Source organism: Lissotriton vulgaris, chromosome 8, assembly GCF_964263255.1.
Source record: "Lissotriton vulgaris chromosome 8, aLisVul1.2, whole genome shotgun sequence".
Classification (NCBI taxonomy): domain Eukaryota; kingdom Metazoa; phylum Chordata; class Amphibia; order Caudata; family Salamandridae; genus Lissotriton; species Lissotriton vulgaris.
The window spans coordinates 1173943479-1173967188 of record NC_141696.1 but is presented as its reverse complement, the minus strand read 5'-3'; the positions used below and the strand labels follow the sequence as shown (position 1 = coordinate 1173967188).

The window sequence follows — 23710 nt, the reverse complement described above, 5'->3', positions numbered from 1 at the left end:
TAGTAGTGAGTGCAGAGTAGTGAGTGCCTAGTAGTGAGTGCAGAGTAGTGAGTAGTGAGCGCAGAGTAGTGAGTAGTGAGTGCAAAGTAGTGAGTAGTGAGTGCAGAGTAGTGAGTGCAGAGTAGTGAGTGCATAGTGAGTGCAGAGTAGTGAGTGCAGAGTAGTGAGTGCAGAGTAGTGAGTGCAGAGTGCAGAGTAGTGAGTGCAGAGTGCAGAGTAGTGAGTGCAGAGTGCAGAGTAGAGAGTGCAGAGTAGTGAGTGCAGAGTAGTGAGTGCAGAGAGTGCAGAGTAGTGAGTGCAGAGTGCAGAGTAGTGAGTGCAGAGTGCAGAGTAGTGAGTGCAGAGTGCAGAGTAGTGAGTGCAGAGTGCAGAGTAGTGAGTGCAGAGTGCAGAGTAGTGAGTGCAGAGTGCAGAGTAGTGAGTGCAGAGTGCAGAGTAGTGTGTGCAGAGTGCAGAGTAGTGAGTGCAAAGTGCAGAGTAGTGAGTGCAGAGTGCAGAGTAGTGAGTGCAGAGCAGAGTAGTGAGTGCAGAGTGCAGAGTAGTGAGTGCAGAGTGCAGAGTAGTGAGTGCAAAGTGCAGAGTAGTGAGTGCAGAGTGCAGAGTAGTGAGTGCAGAGTGCAGAGTAGTGAGTGCAGAGTGCAGAGTAGTGAGTGCAGAGTGCAGAGTAGTGAGTGCAAAGTGCAGAGTAGTGAGTGCAGAGTGCAGAGTAGTGAGTGCAGAGTGCAGAGTAGTGAGTGCAGAGTAGTGAGTGCAGAGTGCAGAGTAGTGAGTGCAGAGTGCAGAGTAGTGAGTGCAGAGTGCAGAGTAGTGAGTGCAGAGTAGTGAGTGCAGAGTAGTGAGTGCAGAGTAGTGAGTGCAGAGTGCAGAGTAGTGAGTGCAGAGTAGTGAGTGCAGAGTAGTGAGTGCAGAGTAGTGAGTGCAGAGAGTGCAGAGTAGTGAGTGCAGAGTGCAGAGTAGTGAGTGCAGAGTGCAGAGTAGAGAGTGCAGAGTAGTGAGTGCAGAGTAGTGAGTGCAGAGAGTGCAGAGTAGTGAGTGCAGAGAGTGCAGAGTAGTGAGTGCAGAGTGCAGAGTAGTGAGTGCAGAGTGCAGAGTAGTGAGTGCAGAGTGCAGAGTAGTGAGTGCAGAGTGCAGAGTAGTGAGTGCAGAGTAGTGAGTGCAGAGTGCAGAGTAGTGAGTGCAGAGTAGTGAGTGCAAAGTGCAGAGTAGTGAGTGCAGAGTAGTGAGTGCAGAGTGCAGAGTAGTGAGTGCAGAGTGCAGAGTAGTGAGTGCAGAGTGCAGAGTAGTGAGTGCAGAGTAGTGAGTGCAGAGTAGTGAGTGCAGAGTAGTGAGTGCAGAGTGCAGAATAGTGAGTGCAGAGTGCAGAATAGTGAGTGCAGAGTGCAGAATAGTGAGTGCAGAATAGTGAGTGCAGAGTAGTGAGTGCAGAGTAGTGAGTGCAGAGTAGTGAGTGCAGAGTAGTGAGTGCAGAGTAGTGAGTGCAGAGTAGTGAGTGCAGAGTAGTGAGTGCAGAGTAGTGAGTGCAGAGTGCAGAGTAGTGAGTGCAGAGAGTGCAGAGTAGTGAGTGCAGAGTGCAGAGTAGTGAGTGCAGAGTGCAGAGTAGTGAGTGAAGAGTGTAGAGTAGTGAGTGCAGAGTGCAGAGTAGTGAGTGCAGAGTGCAGAGTAGTGAGTGCAGAGTAGTGAGTGCAGAGAAGTGAGTGCAGAGTAGTGAGTGCAGAGTAGTGAGTGCCTAGTAGTGAGTGCCTAGTAGTGAGTGCAGAGTAGTGAGTGCAGAGTAGTGAGTGCAGAGTAGTGAGTAGTGAGTGAAGAGTAGTGAGTAGTGAGTGAAGAGTAGTGAGTAGTGAGTGCAGAGTAGTGAGTAGTGAGTGCAGAGTAGTGAGTGCAGAGTAGTGGGTGCAGAGTAGTGGGTGCAGAGTAGTGAGTGCAGAGTAGTGAGTGCAGAGTAGTGAGTGCAGAGTAGTGAGTAGTGAGTGAAGAGTAGTGAGTAGTGAGTGAAGAGTAGTGAGTAGTGAGTGCAGAGTAGTGAGTAGTGAGTGCAGAGTAGTGAGTGCAGAGTAGTGAGTGCAGAGTAGTGAGTGCAGAGTAGTGAGTGCAGAGAGTGCAGAGTAGTGAGTGCAGAGTGCAGAGTAGTGAGTGCAGAGTAGTGAGTAGTGAGTGCAGAGTAGTGAGTGCAGAGTAGTGAGTGCAGAGGGTGCAGATTAGTGAGTGCAGAGTGCAGAGTAGTGAGTGCAGAGTAGTGAGTGCAGAGTAGTGAATGCCTAGTAGTGAGTGCCTAGTAGTGAGTGCAGAGTAGTGAGTGCAGAGTAGTGAGTAGTGAGTGCAAAGTAGTGAGTAGTGAGTGCAGAGTAGTGAGTAGTGAGTGCAGAGTAGTGAGTAGTGAGTGCAGAGTAGTGAGTGCAGAGTAGTGAGTGCAGAGTAGTGAGTGCAGAGTAGTGAGTGCAGAGTAGTGAGTGCAGAGAGTGCAGAGTAGTGAGTGCAGAGTGCAGAGTAGTGAGTGCAGAGTAGTGAGTAGTGAGTGCAGAGTAGTGAGTGCAGAGTGCAGAGTAGTGAGTGCAGAGTAGTGAGTGCAGAGTGCAGAGTAGTGAGTGCAGAGTAGTGAGTGCAGAGTAGTGAGTGCCTAGTAGTGAGTGCCTAGTAGTGAGTGCAGAGTAGTGAGTGCCTAGTAGTGAGTGCAGAGTAGTGAGTAGTGAGTGCAGAGTAGTGAGTAGTGAGTGCAAAGTAGTGAGTAGTGAGTGCAGAGTAGTGAGTGCAGAGTAGTGAGTGCAGAGTAGTGAGTGCAGAGTAGTGAGTGCAGAGTAGTGAGTGCAGAGTGCAGAGTAGTGAGTGCAGAGTGCAGAGTAGTGAGTGCAGAGTGCAGAGTAGAGAGTGCAGAGTAGTGAGTGCAGAGTAGTGAGTGCAGAGTAGTGAGTGCAGAGTGCAGAGTAGTGAGTGCAGAGTGCAGAGTAGTGAGTGCAGAGTGCAGAGTAGTGAGTGCAGAGTGCAGAGTAGTGAGTGCAGAGTGCAGAGTAGTGAGTGCAGAGTGCAGAGTAGTGAGTGCAGAGTGCAGAGTAGTGAGTGCAGAGTGCAGAGTAGTGAGTGCAAAGTGCAGAGTAGTGAGTGCAGAGTGCAGAGTAGTGAGTGCAGAGTGCAGAGTAGTGAGTGCAGAGTGCAGAGTAGTGAGTGCAGAGTGCAGAGTAGTGAGTGCAGAGTGCAGAGTAGTGAGTGCAAAGTGCAGAGTAGTGAGTGCAGAGTGCAGAGTAGTGAGTGCAGAGTGCAGAGTAGTGAGTGCAGAGTAGTGAGTGCAGAGTGCAGAGTAGTGAGTGCAGAGTGCAGAGTAGTGAGTGCAGAGTGCAGAGTAGTGAGTGCAGAGTGCAGAGTAGTGAGTGCAGAGTAGTGAGTGCAGAGTAGTGAGTGCAGAGTAGTGAGTGCAGAGTGCAGAGTAGTGAGTGCAGAGTAGTGAGTGCAGAGTAGTGAGTGCAGAGTAGTGAGTGCAGAGAGTGCAGAGTAGTGAGTGCAGAGTGCAGAGTAGTGAGTGCAGAGTGCAGAGTAGTGAGTGCAGAGTGCAGAGTAGTGAGTGCAGAGTGCAGAGTAGTGAGTGCAGAGTAGTGAGTGCAGAGTGCAGAGTAGTGAGTGCAGAGTACTGAGTGCAGAGTAGTGAGTGCAGAGTAGTGAGTGCAGAGTGCAGAGTAGTGAGTGCAGAGTAGTGAGTGCAGAGTAGTGAGTGCAGAGTAGTGAGTGCAGAGTAGTGAGTGCAGAGTAGTGAGTGCAGAGTGTGCAGAGTAGTGAGTGCAGAGTGTGCAGAGTAGTGAGTGCAGAGTGTGCAGAGTAGTGAGTGCAGAGTGTGCAGAGTAGTGAGTGCAGAGTGTGCAGAGTAGTGAGTGCAGAGTGTGCTGAGTAGTGAGTGCAGAGTGCAGAGTAGTGAGTGCAGAGTGCAGAGTGCAGAGTGCAGAGTAGTGAGTGCAGAGTGCAGAGTGCAGAGTAGTGAGTGCAGAGTGCAGAGTGCAGAGTAGTGAGTGCAGAGTGCAGAGTAGTGAGTGCAGAGTGCAGAGTAGTGAGTGCAGAGTGCAGAGTAGTGAGTGCAGGGTAGTGAGTGCAGGGTAGTGAGTGCAGAGTGCAGAGTAGTGAGTGCAGGGTAGTGAGTGCAGAGTGCAGAGTAGTGAGTGCAGGGTAGTGAGTGCAGGGTAGTGAGTGCAGAGTTGTGAGTGCAGAGTTGTGAGTGCAGAGTTGTGAGTGCAGAGTTGTGAGTGCAGAGTTGTGAGTGCAGATTTGTGAGTGCAGAGTTGTGAGTGCAGAGTTGTGAGTGCAGAGTTGTGAGTGCAGAGTTGTGAGTGCAGAGTAGTGAGTGCAGAGTAGTGAGTGCAGAATGCAGAGTTGTGAGTGCAGAGTAGTGAGTGCAGAATGCAGAGTTGTGAGTGCAGAGTAGTGAGTGCAGAATGCAGAGTGAGTGTGCAGAGCAGTAAGTGCAGGTGCAGAGCGGTGTGTGCTGTTGAGTGCAGAGTGCTGTGTGCTGTTGAGTGCAGAGTGCAGTGTGCTGTTGAGTGCAGAGTGCTGTGTATTGGCAATGTAAATGACAATGTCATTTGTTTATGATTTAAAGAAAAAAAAAGAAATGTCATGAGCAATGCCAATAGCTCTTCCTTTAATGATGCCGAGACCATTGCATTGTAAATGCTTGTTTGGATTTGAGGCCTTTTGACTTTCTTTGGATCACTTTTGGATTAGAAATCAACTTTCACAAGTAAGTTTGTTTGGGGCATTACATTTGCTGTTCTGCAGAAAAACGAGTTTTGCTAAACTGAAAGCACTCAGCAGGTGCAAAAGTTCAAATTCATCATTAGTAACCATTCCCTGTAGTGCTTCCTGGCTGGGGCCCCTCCAGAGTTCAGTTGCTAGTTGCAACACTTGTATGACCCTGCTCTGACCCTCACAGCCGATCATAGAATAGCTACAAGTAGGCCACAAAGGTCCTGGAAAAAAAAATTGCACTGCAACAGAAAGCAAATTACAGATAAGGAAGCGGATGTATGACGTTAGCACGCATACTATTACCACGCATACCATTACAACGCGGTATTTACAACGAATACCGTTACAACGCATAGCGCTTTGAGGTGCTGGATAGTGGTAAGTATAATTTTATATTCCAACTCCAGTCCCCGTGGACACTAGGGAAGGTGTTGGATATAAAATTAAACGTATTCCCTATCCAAGAGCGCCCCCCAGCGCAATGCGTTGTAATGGTATGCGTGGTAATGCCTGCGTTGTAAGGGTAGTGCGTGGTAAAAAATGCGTGCTAAACGTTGTATACCAAGGAAGCAGGTGCCAGACTGGAATTTTAAAACAGTGACACATTAATAAATCAACCCCAAATTAATTCATGTCAGTTGAAGCAGGGCAGGTGTGCTTGCTTTTTCCCCCCATAATCTACAGTGATGATGATGAACCAGAGGGTGGCATTGATGTACCAGAGGGTGGCATGGGTGAAACAGAGGGTGGCAGTGTTGAAACAGAGGGTGCTGTGAACCTGTGATGATGAACCAGACGTAGAAACAACATAGTCGCGACCGTTGCGTGCCGACAAGTTCGCAATTGCGAACTGGTACAAAATCCTCGCGAACTGGCAGAAACCTTTGCGAACACTATAAAAACAAAAAAAACGCAAATTCGCGAGAATTCACGGATTTTGCGGATTGCGAGTTCGCAAATACGCAAATTCGCGAACGCCAGATTCGCAAAATTCACCCATGCTTAATCATCTGTCATTTCTGCTGTGCTGAACTATCAATAAGAGCTCCAAGATCGTATATTGTGTGGTATGCAATACAAAAAACATTTAATATGGCACAACATGGCATAACCGAATACTTCCTTGTATTGTTCTTAGCTTCTGCTTTTATTTTTTTGTTTATGTACATTCTTCACTGAAAATGTGTGGTGTTTGAATATAAATACAAATGGTTCAAATTCAAGTATAATGTCAAATGTAACTTGAGAAACTTTACATATGAATCGTCAAAAGCACCATTACCACCACAAAAAGGACGACGCTTTTAGAAGAGTACAAATACAAAATCAAGCTTTTGTACAACTCCGAAACTTGAGGTCCATGCTTACTTGTTCAAAACTCTTGCTATGCCGAAATCCCCAAGCTTTGCCAATAATCCATTGTTGCTAAGAAATATATTCTGCAAAAAAACAATAACACCTTAAATGATATTTAAAGCTTACAACCTCATTATCTCTTAAGCATACATTGTTTTTACAGGTGTACACATCAAATATCAATTATTCTGGACCTGTGCTTTGATGTCCCTGTGCAAGACCTTTCTGTCATGAATATGCTTCAATCCCAGTGCAATCTGCACAAACCAGCATAGGATCTGTGATTGAAGATGAAATAAAACAGCATTTATTATACATAGATAAAGGGGTTTAAAGAACACATTTAAGTGTTACGAAAATAGTGATACCAAGAGCATAATTTCTCTCCTAATTAGAAACATACTAAGACACAAAAACAATACAATACATCTCAGACAATGCATGCAGCTGTATTATACACTTTCGGATGAGGTGTTTATCATTACTTACTGAAAAACCTCACTATAGTTCACCAGTCCTAAAATAATTTGCATGTGATGATCCAACATATAATAACTGATTAGTAGAGGTGCATCCAATTTCCACATAAACACATGAAACACCATTTGAAATACAAAGAAATGTTCAGGGGAGTATTTTCTTTATTAATATCCAATTTAATGCATGACCCCAAGCCATTTGTGTGTTCAAAAGAATTATGCCACTTGGTTGACTGAGAAGTAAGAAAAACAGCTGTGAGCAGCATTTGATTCCAAATGTCTATGGATATCTCATTGGTGTGGACTTGTGATCCTTTCCTCTACCTTGAGAAGACAACATCTTAACGACATTGGGTGAAGAGTAGGTTTTTTGTTCAAACCAACTAAATAAAGTGTAGTTTTCTGACAGGATTACAGAAATATGCAAGGGAAAATAATTATGCAAGGCCAAAGACTTTGAGATGTATTGTCATAATAAATCTGAAAGGGCTACATTTAAACTCATCTCATTAAAATAGTGTTTGAGTGCTAAAGAGTGTGTACTCTCCCCTTAAAACATGGCAAAATTGGCTTACAGCTAATTGTGCCACCCATTAAAGTAGCCTTTTAAAACGTGTTACAATCCTGCCACTGCAGCCAGTAATTCGATTAAAATATGCAATCTCTACCTGATTAAATAAACCTTTTGCCAGGCTAAAACCTTCCTTTTGAAAACGTATACGTCACCCCTACAAGACCTAGTTTTTTTTAAATACCATACACCCTGCCCTAACCACTGCTTGGGCAGGGTGCATTATGTTTGCAAAGTAGGACATGTTTGTTTTATACTTGTCCTGACAGGGAAAAAAATCCTAAAGTCGTTTTACACTCTTAAAAGGCCTATCTCCCCCCTAGCCAAACACCCAGATACATTATTACATTTAATTACTGCTAACTTCAGATTGAGAACGGACACAGATCTTCTGTTTACACTCAAATTAATTGTAATTTTAAATCCTCTTTAATGGTGAAGTTGGATTTTAAGTTGCAATTTTGAGAATGCTACTTTTAGAAAGTAGCCATTTTCTTGTCTAAACCAACTGTGCTTTTCTACTAGTGCACTGTGAATAGCTCTGCTGTTAAGGTTGTGTATTGCTTCCAGGCAGTGAAGCAAAGGAAATCGAGGTGTGATGGGAGAGGGTTACCTGACAGGATGGCTCTAGAGGAGCTGACCAATGCCCTGATTAAATTTCAAAGGGCCTTACCTGTACCACACACACCTGACACCAGGCCTGCTCTGTCATTTGTCACACTAAACAGTTTGTAGCCAGGACCAGGGGAAAGGAAAGAACTGACCAAAACCAGTTTTTGTGGAAGGTCAGCAAATTCTCCCAATCAACGGATGGCCCCAAGTAGAATACTGGGACGTTCATAACATTCTTCTCAGAACAGTGCTGGACCTGTGGAAGATTCAGATGACAGACTGCCCTGTTGCCAGAAGGACAGCCATGCTATTTGAAGAACTGCCTTGCTGCCTGAAAAAGGAAGATTCAACCTGCTTGACTTGAGCCCAAGCTACCCAGAGTCAGTTAGCTGACCTCATGTGTGAGCTAAAGGGACACAACAAGTTTCCAGAGGCCTCCCTGCAACTTCCCAGCGCTTACCAGCACCAACTATACTTGCTGGGATCGACCTGAGCCCTGCTTCTAGCCTCTGCTGGAGTACGCCTTGATCTCCAAGAGGTGGCACTTGGTCCTGGACCCTTGGCCAGAATCAGTGAGAACTCTTCCTGAAGAAAAAGATGAAAACCCTGAAGTTTGGGACTGGCAATGCGTGACCTGCACTTCTCGCCAACAGCGTCCATCCGTGATGATCAACCATCATTAAGGTCCAGTGCCGATCAGCTCTTTGTGCTACAGCAACGATCAGTGACACCCAACCTGCTCTTCACACCGAAAGCCTTCTTCTCTCAGCCTCGTCTAAAGCGAACTGAACTGTTCGCACCAGACTTGCTAAGGTAGCTCTTCCGCTGGACTAAAATGGACCCTGTATCCGACCCAATCTTCATTTTGGTCAGCCTAAACTTATGATTCTTCCCCGGTCTAGCACGTTCAGAAAACTGCAAGTGCCACTTTCTGCTTCTTGGTATTATTTGCACTAAAAACTCTCAAATGTAGTATCTCTGGCCCTCTGAATGGATTTTCGTCATTGTAGTATAAAGTTATTTATTAATATTTGCTCTGTTATTCTAAATTTGTTTGGGATTTTTCTTGCACTGTGTTTTCACTTTTATTGCTGTTTGTGTAATAAATACCTACGTATCTGCATAGTGAAGTCAGTGCTTCATTTGAAAAAAAAAATAATTGCCATGGCCCTTCTGTGGAGACTACTTCAGCTTGCACCCATTACCCCTGCCAGCTCTGCCAATAACCATACCAACGCAACTACTAACTACTGCACTCCTAAAAGTGTGACAATCCAGACTACGCAAGGCTATAATAATGGTGAGAGAGGCAGGTACTAGTCATTTCGTAATGTATTTTGGCTTATTAAACAATGTTGTTGTGCTCATATCACAATTCGACAGACAGCACCATCATGTGGTGATCTGTCACTAGAGGTGGTGATGACATTTAAGTGCTGATGCCGAGTACTGGAAACCACTGGCTCAAATTAAGCGCTGAGTGTAGTATGACATAGAAGGTGCAGGGCCACATGCTAACTGTTTTGGTCTTTTTACTTACTTTTATCTTTGTTTTTATGTCTGGCCAAGACATTTTGATTTTATAAATATACACTACATATTATACTATACAATATAATTAGCGCTCCCAGTTTTATGGTATTTATTTTTTTAACATTTCCCTCTGTATTTATCCATATTAATTTTGTGTTTTGAGAATAAACGGAACCGTAAAATGGTATATTTGCACATTTATTTTTGGATATGCACTCATACATTGTTGCCTGTCATGTTTTAGCAACTTTAACAAAACACTAAAATCATGGGTATATATTAGTGCTATATTACAAATATATGTTAAGGAAATCTTATCCTACAATATACATGTTTTTTAACTCTCTATGCTGTCTATCTGCTCACCTGTTGCCTGAAATTCATGAAAGACAGCATAGATAGTCTCTCAAAAAAAGCACAATTTTCAGCATTTTTCTGCTTTTAAAAATAAATACAGACAGGAAACACATTGTTTTCTGTCTGTAAAAATCTGTAAAAACAGAATACCAGAAGCCTTAAATATAATATATTCATAGGGCTTTCAGCTAGACTTCTTCATACATTGGTCTAATGCTGTGTGTTTCCACCACTACAGCATACAGTATGGCATAATGGGTTAGCCCACTTCAGCTATTGGCCAACTTCACTAGTGTGAAAGCCTCCTGCTCTTTGACAAGCAACATATCACACAAAGCAGTTCTCTTCAGAACCAGGGACTATCAAAGCAATATTTCCTTTTTTGAAACCAAATCACATTTTTGCTTTTAACCAGTGTTTTTTCATATAGTCAAGGGTCCAGCAGATGCCCTAGCAATAATGTTTTACAAAAACCCTGAAAAAAAACAAGCATTGACAAAGCCTGGCTGCCAAATCCCGACCTGTTGGCTTTGCCAGTGCTTATCTGTAACTGCATTTTTACAAAGCACAACATTTTACAGCCCCACTTCTACGTGATGTTATAACTACAATTGCAACAATGCAGTGCAATGGTTTGCAGAATAAAAATCAAGAAACATCAGGAAATATATGTTTTGAATACTGCAGTGTAGCCTTTAAAATACATTTGTAGATTCCAGGGATACAAAGGAAATTACTCATAAAAACTGCACTGCTGTTTTACCTGATCTTCGTCAAACAGAACACCACGTTGCTTGTTTATCCTTCTCATTAGGTCACCTCCATCACAATATTCCATCACAATAAATAGTTTGTTCCTCTCTGTAAGAAAATTGGGAAATATGATATGGGATTACCGAGGCTAATTGCTTCAATCTTTAAACAAACCATGTAAAGTTCCTGCAAATAAAATGCGAAAAAGAACCCTTGGTATATTCCGAAAGAATCATAAAAAAAAAACTGATGCTGACACCAGACAACTGTACCTGGCGTCAGTTACTGAGCATGGTACAAAAGCTTTTAGCTTTCGCCTGAGACAGTGCATGCTCTGTCGGCATTCTTTTGTAAACAATCAAAAAATATGTTTAAATGGGCTTAGAGTCCTGCCACTACCTACCATTGGTTGGGTCAGACGTCACTCTTGCTTCCTTGCTTTTTACTGGTCACCTACACCTCGCGCTTCCTTCTGGGGCTTAAGTATTTGTCCCTGCCAGGGAACATGGACCAAATACAGCTTCCTGACCGCGGCCATTGTCCTTTCACTGGCTGCGCACTCCTACACGTACTTGAGATGTTTTCTTACTATTTGCCCTGCGCTCTATAGGAGTGCATATGTCTATAGTCTGTCTCACTTCCCCTCCCCTACGACGCGTTGCTAGTCCCCCTACGCTCCTCCTGTTGTTCGTTGTTGGCGCTCCCTACGTTTCCTCCTTTTTTCCTTCATCTGCCTCATGTTGCGTACCCATGAGGTTCTGTAAAATTCTGTCTTGTCCTGCAAGGTTATGGTTCCGTCACGATTTTGGTGATGTTGTATCATATCCAGCAAGTACGGCTAATATGGAGTGAATTTGTCATGTTAACTAGCGAGTTCATTACGTATTCAGAGACTTTGTCTCGAATATGAGTTCCATTTTGTCCGTGCCTCCATTTTGTGTTGCCATCATGTAGGCCCATGGAGGTAACCAAAATAAACAAAGTTGCATGGGCTTCGTTGTTCATGCACTTATTAACTAAGCCTTTTCTTGACTCTAAGGTGCATTGTAAGGAACTGACCCCTTTATCTGAAACTGACCTCGCTAAGCCAATTTCCTTGGTTGATCGTTGTCTGAGATTGCCAATCAAAGTTCAGGACATCGTTAACTTTTAGCTTCTCTACACATACCTTATCTTGCTCGTTATCTGTCATTGTTTCCTTTCTATGTTTCTTCATTACATGAATTGTGCTTTCAATTATGGGTTTGTCCGGGTTGTGGAGATTGGATTTGGGACATTCTTAATACTTTGAGTTGGGTTATTGCAAACTGAGTTTTCTGTCATGTGATACTTTGTTTGAAAATGTACCTTATTGGTCAGAATTTTGTGCAGTGGGTGTCCATTTGTAATGTGAATATTGGGTATAAAAAGGGATGTTTCGCCTTACAAATTTGAACAGTTTCTTGAGTTGTATACCATGTTGTATTGCTGAGATTACTGTTACTAGCTGCAGCTAATAAATTTGGTCTTTGACGCCACCCAGAAGCATTCCGTGTCTCTGTATACCAAGACAGGTGAATCCGAAGACTTTGGGCGTGCCACTGGCGCCGCTGGGTTTAAAACCTGGTTCTTCACCCGCTGTCCTTGTTGCTGCTCCCTCCCTTCTCCCTTTGATCTCCTTCATGTTGATTTTACCCAGTCTTCCTCCCGCCGTCGATTGTTGCTGTTCCCTCCCTCCTCCTCTGCACCGCTCTTGAGTTGGTTCTTCCTCTCGTCCTGCTGTCCATTGTTGCTGCTGTCTCCCTCCTTCCCAGCACCTCCAACGTGGTGCTTGTCCCGCTCCTATACTTTTTTAGAAATATGGCACACCAGCACGAGCTCATGTGCAACATGGCTTAAAGAAGAAAAAAAAAGGTCAACGGTGGCCGTGTCATAGCACTTTTCTTTCTTTACGTTAAGCCATGGTGCACAGCAACCTATGCTGGTCAACACTGGCCGTGTCATAGCACTTTTTATTTTTTCTAAGTCATGCCATGAAGAGGAATAGAGTTTTGCTCAATACAGAGGCATATTCAAACCTGTCTCCGTGGGCAGGGTACTAACAATCCTGGTACATTTTATGACCAACAGCAGATTTAGTAATGCACAGTTCACAGACATTCACCCATCCCAGCAAGAAAAGCAAAACGCTAAGATGGCCTAGGAAGTGTACTGCTATCTCAGGTGTACATATATATGCGATTAATCACCCCTGCCCCACCACTGAGCATCACAAATGCATGATTACATTAAGTCACTGACCAAAAGAAAAGAAAAACAAGATGACTAAATGGGTTAAACACTCACCACCAATATTTAAGGTTGATCACTAGAGCAAAACCAAATCTAGCTTCCATTCTTTAGAGGTCGGTACTTTGAGTGCCATTATACTGGGTAATTACATCTGTAATTTAGAGTGTATATAAATGACAGAAATGGGTTACACAGTACTGTATAAAATGAAGTGATTATTGATTGGGCAAATGCCAGGGAGCTCTCCCTGACTGCAACCGCCTTGAAAGGAAATGGCGTAAAAACTTTAATTCTGACGATAAACTTGAATACAAACAGGACTTGAAGGCCCATTATACTAAAATCCGAGATGCCATAAAAATCTATCTGAAAGCTAAAATAGCGACGTACTACAACAAGGGCTAGGAGATCTTTAAAATCGTGAAAGCCTTCTCCGCGCCGTCATCTGTTGCCAGGGCTTTACCCCTCTTTCTTGAATGGACCAAACAACTTGCGTCTTTCTTTCATGACAAAATCGGGACTATTCAGGATGATGCGGTAAAGAAGACTCAGCACAAGGTAAGCATTTTTACCTTCTGATCAAGCTGGTCCATCGGATCAGAGCAACAACAGCCTCCGTCAAGGACCATCAACGGTCTTAACCAGAACCTTGGTACAGAACACCCAGGCTATGGTGTTCTGTGATACTAACATTCTAGAAACAAGCATGAGTCACTACATGGGTCTTTCATTCATACAAAACAAAACAAAGGAAGAAAGAAAAAGAAGAAAGTAAGAGAGAAGAGAAAAAGAAGAAGTAGAAGATAAGGAGAAACAGCTAGACAAAGAATAACACAGAAAGAGAGAAAGAACAGGAAAAAGGTAAGTGAAAGAACAATGCGGAGAAAAAGAAGGGATACAGACAAGCAAAAGAACAATGCAGAGAAAAAGAAGGAATAGAGAACAAGCTAAACTACTGATTATTTTCTATACCTGTGAGGGATTTGCTTAATCCGAACACTGCGCCTCAGGGTAGGTTGCCCGGTACAATCTAAACTGAAATCAGCACGTGCGCAAGATCTAGAGGCAGGTTTGCCCACACAATCTATACTTTTCTCAATGGTTTCACCTCCTAATAGAGTGCAAGAAACAGTTCTCTTTACTAAAAGAGATTTATTCCACCACTGCCCATTGCTTAGTTTGACAGAACTCTCTCTCACATCCATCACCCTAATCGGCGAACTAAGCTTTGATGAACCCTTCTGTACATGGAAAGGTTTTTTTACACAAACATAATCACCTGATCTTATTTCAACTTCCTTAGTACAAATTCTTGCTTCAAAATAGTTTTTATGTTTGTTCTGAGACGAATTCACTTGTCTTCTAACACTCTCATCCCCCATTGTGCACTTTTGACCCATTTACTCATCCAAGCAGGACAAAAGGTCGTAGCAGCCCTGTGTCCACGCAGGACTCAAAAGGTGACACACCTGTAGTTGAGTGAGGAGTTGTGCGGTAAAACCACAACATACTCCTCACAGAATTAGAAACAACACATCTCTTAGACCAAGCCCACTGAATGCACTCACCTAACACTCTGTTCATACGTTCAAGCAAGCCATTTGTCTGGGGGTGGTAAAGTGAACTCTTGTGATGTTTAATACCACAATTATGAAGGAAACTTTCAAACTCTGAAGCAACAAATTGTGTCCCATTATCTGTTACCAGAAACTCTGGAAACCCTTCCTTCAAAAAAACATAATTTAGGAACTCTACCACTGTCTTGGCGGTTACTTCTTTAACAAACTTGATCTCAGGCCACTTAGAATAGTAATCCATGAGAACCAGACCAAACTTCGAGGATGAATCAAGAGCATGGAAAGGACCTACAATATCCAACCCCAACTGTACCCATGGTGCAGAAGGCAATTCTATAGGAGAAAGTGGAGGAGTGTGCAACTTGACAGCCTCATCACAATTTGAACATAATACACAAGATTTGACATACTCATCCACAAGGTTATCCATGGAGGGCCACCAAAATGACAATCGCACCCTTTTTTTTGTTAACATGGTACCACTAGGGGGTCCCCTGTGGATCATGACTGTGCTGACATTTCAGCCCCGGCGGCGCAACCCGCCTCTATTGACGGCCCAACTCTGGTACAGTTTCCTCAGCTTCATCTGGAAGTATCCTTGGATATCATCAAGAGTCTGAAGTCAAGGTCCCCTTCTGACCCCTGCCCAGCTAAACTGTTGGCGTCGGTGGCCACGTCTGTAAACCCTGTGGCAAATAAGGCACTTGACTTCTCCCTTATGGTCGGCCACGTGCCTGGTATTTGGAAACGTTCAAAAATTCTCCCGTTACTTAAGAAACCCTCTGCTGACCACTTAGTGTCAACAAATTACAGACCTATCTCACTATTACCGTTTTTCTCCAAGATCCTGGAGAAATGTGTCAATTCAGTGATCTCTGACTACGCTGAAAAAAATAATCTCCTACATCAGAGCCAGTCAGGTTTCAGAAAGAACTATAGTACAGAGACTGCCCTACTCAAAGTTTCTGAGCTTATTAAGGAGAAGCTGGACCAGGGAGGGAAAGTCATTCTAATTTTATTAGACCTCTCTGCGGCATTTGATACTGTGTCGCACTCTAGACTCCTGAACAGGCTACAGGACTGTGGAATAGGCAGCACAGTTCTGAATTGTTTTTTTCTCCATCCTGGAGGATAGATGCCTGGAAGGCTGGACCCCCCCCCCCCTTTCGCTGCCCTCATCCCCAGCCTGAAAGTGGGAGTTCCTCAGGGCTCAATACTGAGCCCCACTCTTTTCATCATATATATGCCCCCCCTGGCTCTAGTGGCAGAAGCGTGCAGTGCTAAAATGATCTCTTACGCGGACGACGCGCAGCTCCTGTTAACCTGCGACAAGAGAGCTGATTTTGAAGATGAGATATATCAACTCCTTTCTCTCAAATTTATTTATTTATTTATTTTGAAAGTTTTATATAGCGCGAACAAGATCTTTGCAGATATCAGAGCGCTTTACAAGGGCACGGGGTGATAGAGTAATAGAATGTAATAGTTGAGGTAGTTAGGTACAAGGTGCATAGTTACATAGGTAGGTCAAAAAACAGGAGGTAGGTCACAGGTGAGGTAGTGTCTGTACAAGGTGCATAGTCAAACAGTTGCGCCAATAATATAAAAGTACCAAAGTAAGCATATACTTGTTTAAGCGTGCTTAAAGTGTTTTTGGAGATAACATAAAGGTGGGCATAGTTGAGGTAGGCGAGTGCAGGATGTATAGTCACACAGGTGCATCAGTAGTACAAAAGTAGGGATAGTTGAGGTGGTGTAGGTACAGTGTGCAAAGTCAGACAGGTGCGTCAACACTATAACAATATACAAAGAGGGAACGTATACAATCAAATAAGTCATAATACAAGTAGTACAAGTAGACAAAGGGGTCAGGCAGGTATTACGGAGCGGATTCATGAGAAATACAGAATAATAGATCATGTGTATTTAGCCATGAGGATCGCTTTTACTTCTTTCTTAAACAGTTTGTTGGAGGAGATGAGCCTGGTTTCAGGAGGGAGTGAGTTCCAGATCCTGGGTGCCATTCCTGAAAAGGAGCGTTTATAGGTTTTTTCCTTCCGGAATCTTCGAGGCTTCAGCAGAAGATTGTTTGTGCTTCTAGTAGTTCTAGAGCCACCCGAGATTGTCAGCTTTTGAGTGAGGTAGGCGGGTGAGTTCATGTGTACAGCCTTGTGAGTCATGCAGGCGATTTTCAGATGTATTCTGGCTTCAAAAGGTAGCCAGTTCAGGGATTTAAAGTCAGGGGAAATATGCGAGTGTTTTTTTGAGCCAGTGATGAGTCTCGCTGCAGCGTTAAGGGACGCTCTTAGGGGTGCCGTTGTAGTTAGGGGGAGCCCGCAGAGGGCGGTGCTTCCGTATTCTATGTGCGGGATGACTATAGATTGTACTGCAGTTTGGAAGTCTTTGGCTGGAAGGAAGGGTTTAAGTTTTCTCAAGGTATTGATTTGGAAGTTCGCTCCTTTGGTTGCCTTGCTGATGTGCTGCTGCATGTTGAGATTGGCGTCAAGTGTTATGCCTAAAGAGTTTGCTGAGTCTACGACGGTAGGTTGTACATTTAGAGCCGTTAAGTGCTTAAGCCATGTTTGAGCCGTAGAGATTTTTGCGGGCGGTGAGATCAGGAGGAACTCAGTCTTCAGGGCATTGAGTTTGAGGTGATTCTCGGCAAGCCAGGATTGGGTGTTTCTGATCGTGGTGTTCAGAAGCATGATGTCCTTGGGGGATTGTATTTTGAGATAAAGTTGGGTGTCGTCGGCATACATGTGAAAGTGAACATTGGATGTCTGTAGCAAAGTAGTCAGAGGTTCCATAACTAGGTTGAACAGTGTTGGGGAGGGGGAGGATCCTTGAGGGACGCCTAGCGATACAGGTACCGGAGAGGACATCAGGTTGTTGCTTTTGAATCTTTGTGACCGGTTGTGTAGAAAGGAGGTGAACCACTTGAGAACAGTCCCTGAAATGCCCATTCTTGTGTTTAACAGTTCGAGTAAGTTCTCATGTTTAACTGTGTTGAATGCTGAGGAGAGATCCAGAAGGATGAGGAGGCAGGTATCGTTTTGGTCTAGGATTTGGAGGGCGTCGTCCACTATGTGAGTCATGGCAGTTTCGGTACTGTGCCCTGCACGGAAGCCTGATTGATGAGCGTTGAGGAGATCAAACTTGTCAATGTGTTTAGTCAGTTGTAGCTGTACGCATTTTTCCAACAGTTTAGCGAGGGTGGGAATATTTGTAATAGGGCGGTAATTGTTTAGATCAGTGGGGTCTGCTGTTGTTTTTTTTAGTAGAGATGTGACTTGTCCGACTTTGAGGGCGTCAGGGATGGATCCTTGTTGAAGAGAGCTATTGATAATTTTAGTCCAGAGTGGGAGGAGCAAAGGGGTAAAGTCTTTTACAGCGTTTGCAGGAAGGGGGTCAGTGAGGTGATTGGATGGTTTCAGGGTGCTGAGCAATCTGCCAATTTCTTCTTCGGAGTAGGTGCCAAAGGATGACCATGTAGCATTGTTCTTTGGTTCAGGCGCTGCTGTGTGTTGGGGGTTGGAGTAAAGGATTGCGTCATTGAGGAGATCGCTTCTTATGTTGTCGGTTTTTTGGTTAAAGAAAGCAGAGAAGTCTTCACAGGAAGGTGTAACGCCCATGGTGCTGAGTGTCTGGGGTTGTTCTTTGGATTGTGTTCTGATTAACTCAAACAATTTCCTTGGGCGGTTTTTTGCTTGGGCGAGCTGGAGGCTGAAGAAATCTCTTTTTGAGCGTTTTATTTTCCTGAAGTAGGCGTTTCTCTGTTTCTTCAGGCTTTTTAGGTGCAGTGCAGAGGGGGCTGACCTCCAAGTGCGCTCTGCCATTCGCATGGCCCGTCTATCCTCATTGAGGCTCCCGTCATACCATGGGTTGGAGATCTTGGACGAGACTCTTTTCAGTTGCATGGATGCAGCCTCATTGATTATTGTGGACATAGCATTTAGATAGTGGTCAGTCAGGAGTTGAACGTCCGTAGCGCCGGACGGGGGAAGTAGGAGATTGCAGCTGTTAGGCGGTAAGGAGTTTGGGTTGAGTTTCTTCATGTCCCTTTTCCAGACTTTGGACTTAGAGGGTTGAACTGGGTTCAATTTAATTTTTTCATTGATAAGGAAGGAGACAATATGATGATCTGACCAGTCACAAGGTTGGATTGACTCAAGTTGAATAGCGTCCTCTTTGGAGATGATAAGGTCGAGGATAGAACCTTTCTCATGGGTCGGGCTATTGCATATTTGGGTGAGATCAAGGGCGTTGAGGAAGCTTTTGAGGCTATTTACCACTGTGTCACTGCTGTCATTCCAATGGAGATTGTAGTCGCCAAGGAAAATTTGGGTGTTTTGCCGTCCTGAATTGGTTGATATTGTGTCCATGAGTTGTTGGCAGAAGGAGAGCTTGTCCCCAGGTGGGTGGTATATGATGTGTAGTGAGCAAACCGGTTTGCTTTCGCTGATGACATCAAGGCAGAGATATTCACAGGAAGTAAGAGAGGGGGCAGACGCTTTAGTAACTGAGAGGTTGCTTCTGTAAATACAGGCAATTCCACCGCCTGTCTTTTTTGTCCTGTCAAGTCTAATGATACAGTAGTTGGGGGGACTAGGATATCCAAGATAGGTGTAGAAGAATCAGACAACCATGTTTCAGTCAGAATGGCTAGATCCGGTTCCTGAGACATGATGAGGTCGGCTACCCCCGCGGAATGTCTTTGGGACGATCTGCAATTGAGAAGTATGCATTTGAGGCTAGGGGCGCAGAGGGTGGAGGAAGGTTCTATAGTGATGGGCACTTTAGTGAGGTTGTTGGGGACGGCGCCTCTGTTGTTATCCTTCTGGTGCCTGAGGGGGTTAGAGATAATCATTGGGATGGACAGGTGGTTGGTGGCTAGTCGATTTTGGGGAGCCGGGACGTAAGAGTGGAGAAGGGCGTGTGTGTCATGGTCTGAGATCGTATTGGTAGTGCGTCTGGGGCGATTGGTGGTATTGCGAGAGGGGATAGAGGTCCAGTGTGGGGAGAGTTGTGTGATAGGGCGAGTAGGAGGTGAGGAGGAAGTGTTGTTAGGTGTAGAGGGAGTATTACGATTGGTGGTAATGCGATTGCGATTGGTATTGTGATTGTTGGTATTGCGAGAGGGGATAGAGGTCCGGTGTGGGGAGTGTTGTGTGGTAAGGCGAGTAGGAGGTGCGGGGGAAGTGTTATTAGGTGTAAAGGTGGTGGTGGGAGGGGGGTGTCTGGGGTGTGTGATGAGCAACTCTTTGATAGAGTGTAGTTCTTCTTTCAATTGGAGGGTGGACATAATCATGTCCAGCGTGGTGTTGGGCGCGGAGTTGGGGAGGGGTACAGGCGGTGAACAGGCGAATAGGTCAAAGGTGTTCTCATGGTCGAGGAAGAACCAGTTAAAATGTAATCCAGAGAAATCTTAGGTCATCTTCTTTGGCTCCCCACCGGCAGATGAGTGGAAACTCTGGTGGCCATCGGATATGACACCTCCACACTCGTCCTTCCACACTAAGCACTGTCAAAAATCTGGGTGTCACGATGGACAGCAACCTCTTGATGAGATCTCAGGTCCAGTCTGTAGCAGGCTGCTGTTTTGGGCTTCTACGGATGCTTTGAAAATGTCTCCCCCGCTTGCCTCTTGAACATAGGAAGACCATATTCCAGGCATTAATCATCTCCAGACTGGACAACGTCAACATCCTGTACCTAGGCCTCCCTGAATGTTATGTTATGTTATGTTATAAAATTTGTAGAGCGCTCAGCTGCCACAGCAAAGTGGCGTCCCGGCGCTATGTTGGATAAATAACACAACCAGATGGAGAAATCAGGCAGAGCAAAGATTAGAGTAGTGGAAACAAAAAGGTTTTGATAGCTCTTCTGAAAGACAGTAGATCTGGTAAGGCACTGATGTTAACGGGTAGAGTGTTCCAAAGACTCGCTGCCAGGACACCAAAGGAGCGTCCACCAACTCTGGTTTTCCTGAAGCGAGGAACACAGGCCAGAAATTGACCCGTCGAAGGTAGCACTCTAGAAGAGGTGTAGTAGGAAATTGCCTGTGCAAGAATGGGGGGAGATGAAGCCTTTAAGATCTTAAAAACCAGGCACAGGGCTTTAAACTTGATCCTCTGTCCGACAGGCAGCCAGTGTAGGTCATATATGGTACGTCTGACAGAACAGAATTTAGGCAGGCCTACCAGCATTCTGGCAGCCGCGTTTTGCACACGCTGGAGGCATGTAAGTTCAGCTTGGTTAACGCCCAAAAGAAGCGAGCTGGCGTAATCCAACCTAGAGAGCACTGTAGCTTGGACAATAAGTTGCCTTGTAGGAGCATCAAAAAATTTAAAAATGGGTCTAAGGCTCTGAAGAACACCAAAACAGGTACCGGCAACTCTTTTAGTATGGGGGATGAAAGTCAAGTTGGAATCGAGCCAGACCCCAAGGTTCTTAGCCTCTGTCACAGGAATGGGGGCTTGGCCTAGCTCCGGTGGCCACCAACGGTCTCCCCAAAGATGAGCCTGTTTGCCCAGAACTAAGACCTCTGTCTTTGCTGCATTAAGTTGGAGGCAGTTCTCCGTCATCCAACTAGCCACCTCCTTTAGGGCCGTCTGGAATTTAGGGGCTTCAACCGCAGGGTCCCCATTTAGTGCAACCGCTAGCTGGGTGTCGTCGGCGTACGACACCATAGTGAGACCACATCTCTTTGCGACAGTGGCTAGCGGCTGCACATACAAGTTAAAAAGGGTCGGGCTAAGTGCCGAAGCTTGCGGGACCCCTTGGGAAATATTGCGTGGGGTAGATTCAAATGGAGGGGTGGACACTTTGAAGGTGCGTCCTGATAAAAAGGAGCGAAACCATTCAAATGCGGTATTCTCCACACAGGCCTCTCGCAGCCGTTGAAGAAGGATGGGGTGGGAGACAATGTTGAAAGCGGCACTGAGATCCAAAAGGATCAGTGCCGCCGTCTGTCCTGAGTCCAACAACTTCCGCAGGTGCTCCACCATTGCCAACAGGGCAGTCTCCGTGCTATGACCTGCACGGAAACCATTCTGAGATGGATCTAAAATGCCTGAATATTTGCTCAACCACTTACAAGTAGTCCAGAATGCAGCTGCAAGACCAATCCTTTTGCTCAAGCCCAGGAATCATATCTCTCCTCACCTCAAGGCCTTACACTGGCTTCCTGCAAAAAAAAAAGGATCCGTTTTAATGCTCTGGTGCTCTTCTACAAGGCCCTTCAGGGAAACGGGCAGAGTATGTCAGAAGAAGAGTCACGCACTATGTGGCACCAAGAACCCTAAGGTCCTCCGCGTTGAACCTGGCATCTGTCCCCTGGTTACACCGCAACTGTTCCTTTCGGCTTCATGGAGCCCGCACCTAGAACCTTCTAACTTTGACTCTCAGGAAGTGTCCAACGTAACCGTTTTCAGAAAAGTACTTAAAACCTGTCTCTTCCATAACTAACTCCCGGTCTCCCGCCCCTGGTGCAATAGTAGAGTAGCTGTGCGCTCTATAAATGCTCTTTCTTTCTTTTATTCATTCAATACGTTTTTTAAAGACCCAGCATAATATGCACAGAGAGCAGAAGCAGGGAAATGTGGGATATGCTGCTCTAAATACTCAGTCATGTCTCCTATATTATTACGAAGGCTGGCTGCCGCTATACAGTGCCAGGGGTCTGTGCATTGTGCATATGGATGGTCTGGTAGAGGTGGGCTTGTGGCCCTATTCACTGCATGGCAGTCTGTAAAGAATGGCTATGAACCGTTTCCTCAACATCATCATAGTCACTGATTTATAAAGTGCCTATGACTGTAAAGGCATCAAAGCCCTATGTAAAGCCTGGCTTCTGGGTATGATCACTCACATAGATGAATCTATAAGACTTCTCAGAATGGTAAATGCTGATGGAATTTTTGAATTCTTCGGTCAGAAGCAAGGCCTGCAGACCTATTCACTGCCACTGCACAGTGTACATATAGATTGTCTCTTACAATAGAAGCAGTGCATGCTGCACAATGCCTGGGGACTCTGCCCTATAACTTAAGCTTGACATGCTGTCACTATAGATTGTCTGTACAGTCTGTACTGTGTCAGTTGGAGCTGCCTCCAATGTGTTCGACCATGTCACATCACTTTTTTCTTCAATTTAAGCCATGTTGCACAGAAGCCCGCGCAGAAGAAAAACTGTAATAGCCTCAAGTCCTTTTCAAACCCACTGTGTGATGTCAGCTAGTAAGGAGCCGGTTGGGGGAGAGAACATGGCCGTTCTCACAGACTGGAGGCGGCTCTTGAAGTCTCTGTGGGAGATTGCTATAAAGTGACAAAAAATGTGAGGGACTACATACAGTTGAGGCAACCCTTAAGGAACTTGGTAAGAAGACTAAAACAAGATACAGAGGGTCAAGAGTAAATTGACAGCATTAGAAGAAGAAATGAAAAAAACGACAACAGCACAGAACATCTTTGAGAGCATTTGGACATACGCCACACGTTCTACAATATATACGAGAATAAAGGTGTGGTGCCAAGACTATCTGAACAAAGCTGCCAAGATGTAGTTTTTGGCATGGCTGTTGTGTTGGAAGCCACCACCTTAAAGCAGTTTATGGAGGGGCTGCTGACTAAGCTTCATTTACCTCACACAAGTAAAAGGCCTGTTGTTGTCAGAGCTTTCAGCATCTCACTTAGAGAGAGATCCCAGGTGAAAATCGGCACAGTGACAATCAATCCCACAGAATTCTACTGTAAAGAGCATTCTGAAAGCAGGAACTCTATAGAAGTTTATGAAATAAAAGCGACAGAATCACTCTCTTTTCAAACCTCTGTGCAAAAGGATGCTGAAAGCATCAGATCTGCAGCCTACATGAAATGCCCTGCAAGCAATTGTCATTCAAGTAACCATGCGACAACAAGAATTGAGCATCACTTAAAAGAGGCAGATTTATTTGTCCTAATAGAAAGATATTGCTAAATATCCACTGATGTTTCCATATTATCCCTTCTTGAAACTGGCATGCACCTTTTCACTGTCAAATCTGCGGGTATGTTTCTCTACTATTGGATGCGTTAGGAATAGGAACATTTGGGGCATGTGGTTTGGGTTATTTAATGTGCCATGAACACGGGTAGTTGCAGTAACATTTCTTTAGCAGGTGGCAGTGTGTGCAGAAAAGACATCCCATTCATTGTCTATTGTAAGTTCGTTCAAAAACGATTTGATTCCAAAACGTTGGTTTATGTTGATTTTAAACTATATATTGTCATGGAGTAATTTAGAACTAATGTCTTTGCAAAGCATCATGAGCATTATTACAAAACCGCAAATAAACAAATGTAAAATATATAATGTTTATTCATTACACATGAATTTGAGCTGGCAACACCAGTCTCGAAGAATGAACGCTGTAACGATTTTGCTATTATGCATTTCAAAAAAGAAGGTACTTTGTGGAAATGCAAGCAGCTGGTCAGAA

At 44.7% G+C, this 23710-nt stretch overlaps 1 protein-coding gene across 1 annotated transcript in view; it reads right to left on the bottom strand.

The window, feature by feature from the left end:
• The window catches only part of NEK5 (NIMA related kinase 5), a 416861-nt gene that overhangs the window by 336764 nt on the left and 56387 nt on the right, over positions 1-23710 (bottom strand). The window contains exons 4-6 of the mRNA XM_086935035.1: positions 10394-10491; positions 6273-6356; positions 6091-6161 (exon numbers count right to left, since the gene is read on the bottom strand). Of these exons, the coding sequence (XP_086791161.1) occupies positions 6091-6161; positions 6273-6356; positions 10394-10491 (253 nt within the window). The remainder of the gene's footprint in view (positions 1-6090; positions 6162-6272; positions 6357-10393; positions 10492-23710) is intronic.